Here is a 2,087-nt window from a genome sequence, read left to right on the forward strand (position 1 = left end):
TTTTTTTTTTTTTGAGACAGGGTCTCATTCCGTCACCCAGGCTGGAGTGCAGTGACACGATCATGGCTCACTGCAGCCTCAACTTCCCACGTTCAAGTGATCCTCCCACCTCAGCCTCCCAAATAGCTGGGACTACAGGTGCATGCCACCATGGCCAGCTAATTTTTGTATTTTTTGGATAGATGATGTCTCATCATGTTTCCCAGGCTGGTCCCAAACTCCTGGGTTCAGGCAATCCACCTGCCCCTACCTCCCAAAGGGCTGGGATTACAGGTGTACACCTCCACGCCCGGCCTTCAGGGGCCTTTCAGGTCTGACTCAGACCTTCCTCACCTCCTTCAAAGTTTCCCTCAAATTCTGCTCACAATTGAAAACCTCAGCACCCTGCCTCCTCTACTGAAGATCCATCCCCAGCCGGGCGCAGTGGCTCACGCCTATAATCCCAGCACTTTGGGAGGCTGAGGCAGGCAGATCATCTGAGGTCAGGAGTTCCAAACCAGCCTGGCCAACATGGTGAAACCCCATCTCTACTTAAAATGCAAAAAAATTAGCCGGGCGTGATGGTGCATGTCTGTAATCCCAGCTACTCAGGAGGCTGAGGCAGGAGAATTGCTTGAACCTGGGAGGGGGAGGTAGCAGTAAGTCAAGATCGCGCCATTGCACTCCAGCCTGGACAACACAGTGAGACTGTCTCACACAAAAAAAATACTAATAATAATCCATCTCCTGCCTCTGATTTCTCCCCAGTCCTCCCCTAGAACCTTCAAATCACCACAGATGCCCTGTACCACACCCCTAGCTCCCATATTTACCATAAACACCCCCCTGAATGTCCCAGGCAGCCTCACCATGTTCTCTGTGTCAGGGCCACGGGCCATCCGGGCCAGAACGTGTAGGCGCTGGGCCCGGGCCCACACGGCCACGTCCTCAGACCCTGGCCCACCCGGCCCTCCAGGCAGCATTGGGTAGATGAAGCCACGGTAGACCAGGGACACATCTGTTTCTGCGTTGGGTGTCAGGGTGATGGTCGTGCTGCGGACAATCGACACCTATGCAACCAGGGATGGGTGTATACGTGAGTCCCTTTCTGGACTGTCCCCAAGTCTCCACACCCCTGAGGCCACATCAGAGCCAGAAAAGACTGGTCAAACTAACTTTCTTCCCCATTTTACCAAATGAGAGATTGAGGCCGAGGGACAGGGGTTAGGTGGCTTGTCAAAGGTCACTCTGGGAAAAGAGGCAAGACCTAAATTCAGACAATAGACAACAGGGTCCCAGAGCCCACCTTTACCCCGGCCTCTCGCCATTTCCATCTCACATTAAAACTCCAGGACTGGACACTTCAGTGTCTTCTTATCCAACTCCTCACCTTTTCAGCTAAGCACTTCAAAGCCCAGATCTAATATTCAAAGTGACAAAGTGCAAGATTTATTTTCCTGGTGTGTGATTTTGTAACAGCAGAACAGTGGAACAGTCCAAGTGTTCACCAGTGGGAGGCTATTTAAATAAACTACAAATGTAAATGGAATGTCATACAACTGTTTAAAAAAAAAAAAGAATGAAAGCCAGGCACGGCTAGCACTTTGGGATGCCGAGGCGGGCAGATCACTTGAGGTCAGGAGTTCAAGACCAGCCTGACCAACATGGTGAAACCCCATCTCTACTAAATACAAAAAATTAGCCTGGAGTGGTAGCGTGCACCTGTAATCCCAGCTACTTGGGAGCCTGAGGCAGGAGAACCGCTCAAGCCCAGGAGGCAGAGGTTGCAGTGAGCCGAGATTGCCCCATTGCACTCCAGCCTGGGCAACAAGAGCGAAACTCCATCTCAAAACAAACAAAAACAAATACAAAAACCAGCCAGGAATGGTGGCACATGCTTGTAATCCCAGCTGCTCGGGAGGCTGAGGTGGGAAGATCACTTAAACCCAGGAGGCAAGGTTGCAGTCAGCTGACATTGCTTGCCACTGCACTCGAGCCTGGGCGATAGAGAGAGACTCCATCTCAGCTTGCAGTGAGCCGAGATCTGGCCACTGCACTCCATCCTGGGCGACAGAGCTAGACTTCGTCTCAAAAAAAAAAAAAAAAAA

At 51.4% G+C, this 2,087-nt stretch overlaps 1 protein-coding gene across 1 annotated transcript in view; it reads right to left on the reverse strand.

The window, feature by feature from the left end:
- MEGF8 (multiple EGF-like-domains 8) overlaps nucleotides 1-2,087 on the reverse strand; it is a 57,218-nt gene that overhangs the window by 34,871 nt on the left and 20,260 nt on the right. Inside the window, 1 exon segment of the mRNA XM_011982851.1 lies at nucleotides 849-1,049. Within this exon segment, the coding sequence (XP_011838241.1) occupies nucleotides 849-1,049 (201 nt within the window).

Source organism: Mandrillus leucophaeus, unplaced genomic scaffold (genome assembly GCF_000951045.1).
Source record: "Mandrillus leucophaeus isolate KB7577 unplaced genomic scaffold, Mleu.le_1.0 Scaffold106, whole genome shotgun sequence".
Taxonomy (NCBI): Eukaryota; Metazoa; Chordata; class Mammalia; order Primates; family Cercopithecidae; genus Mandrillus; species Mandrillus leucophaeus.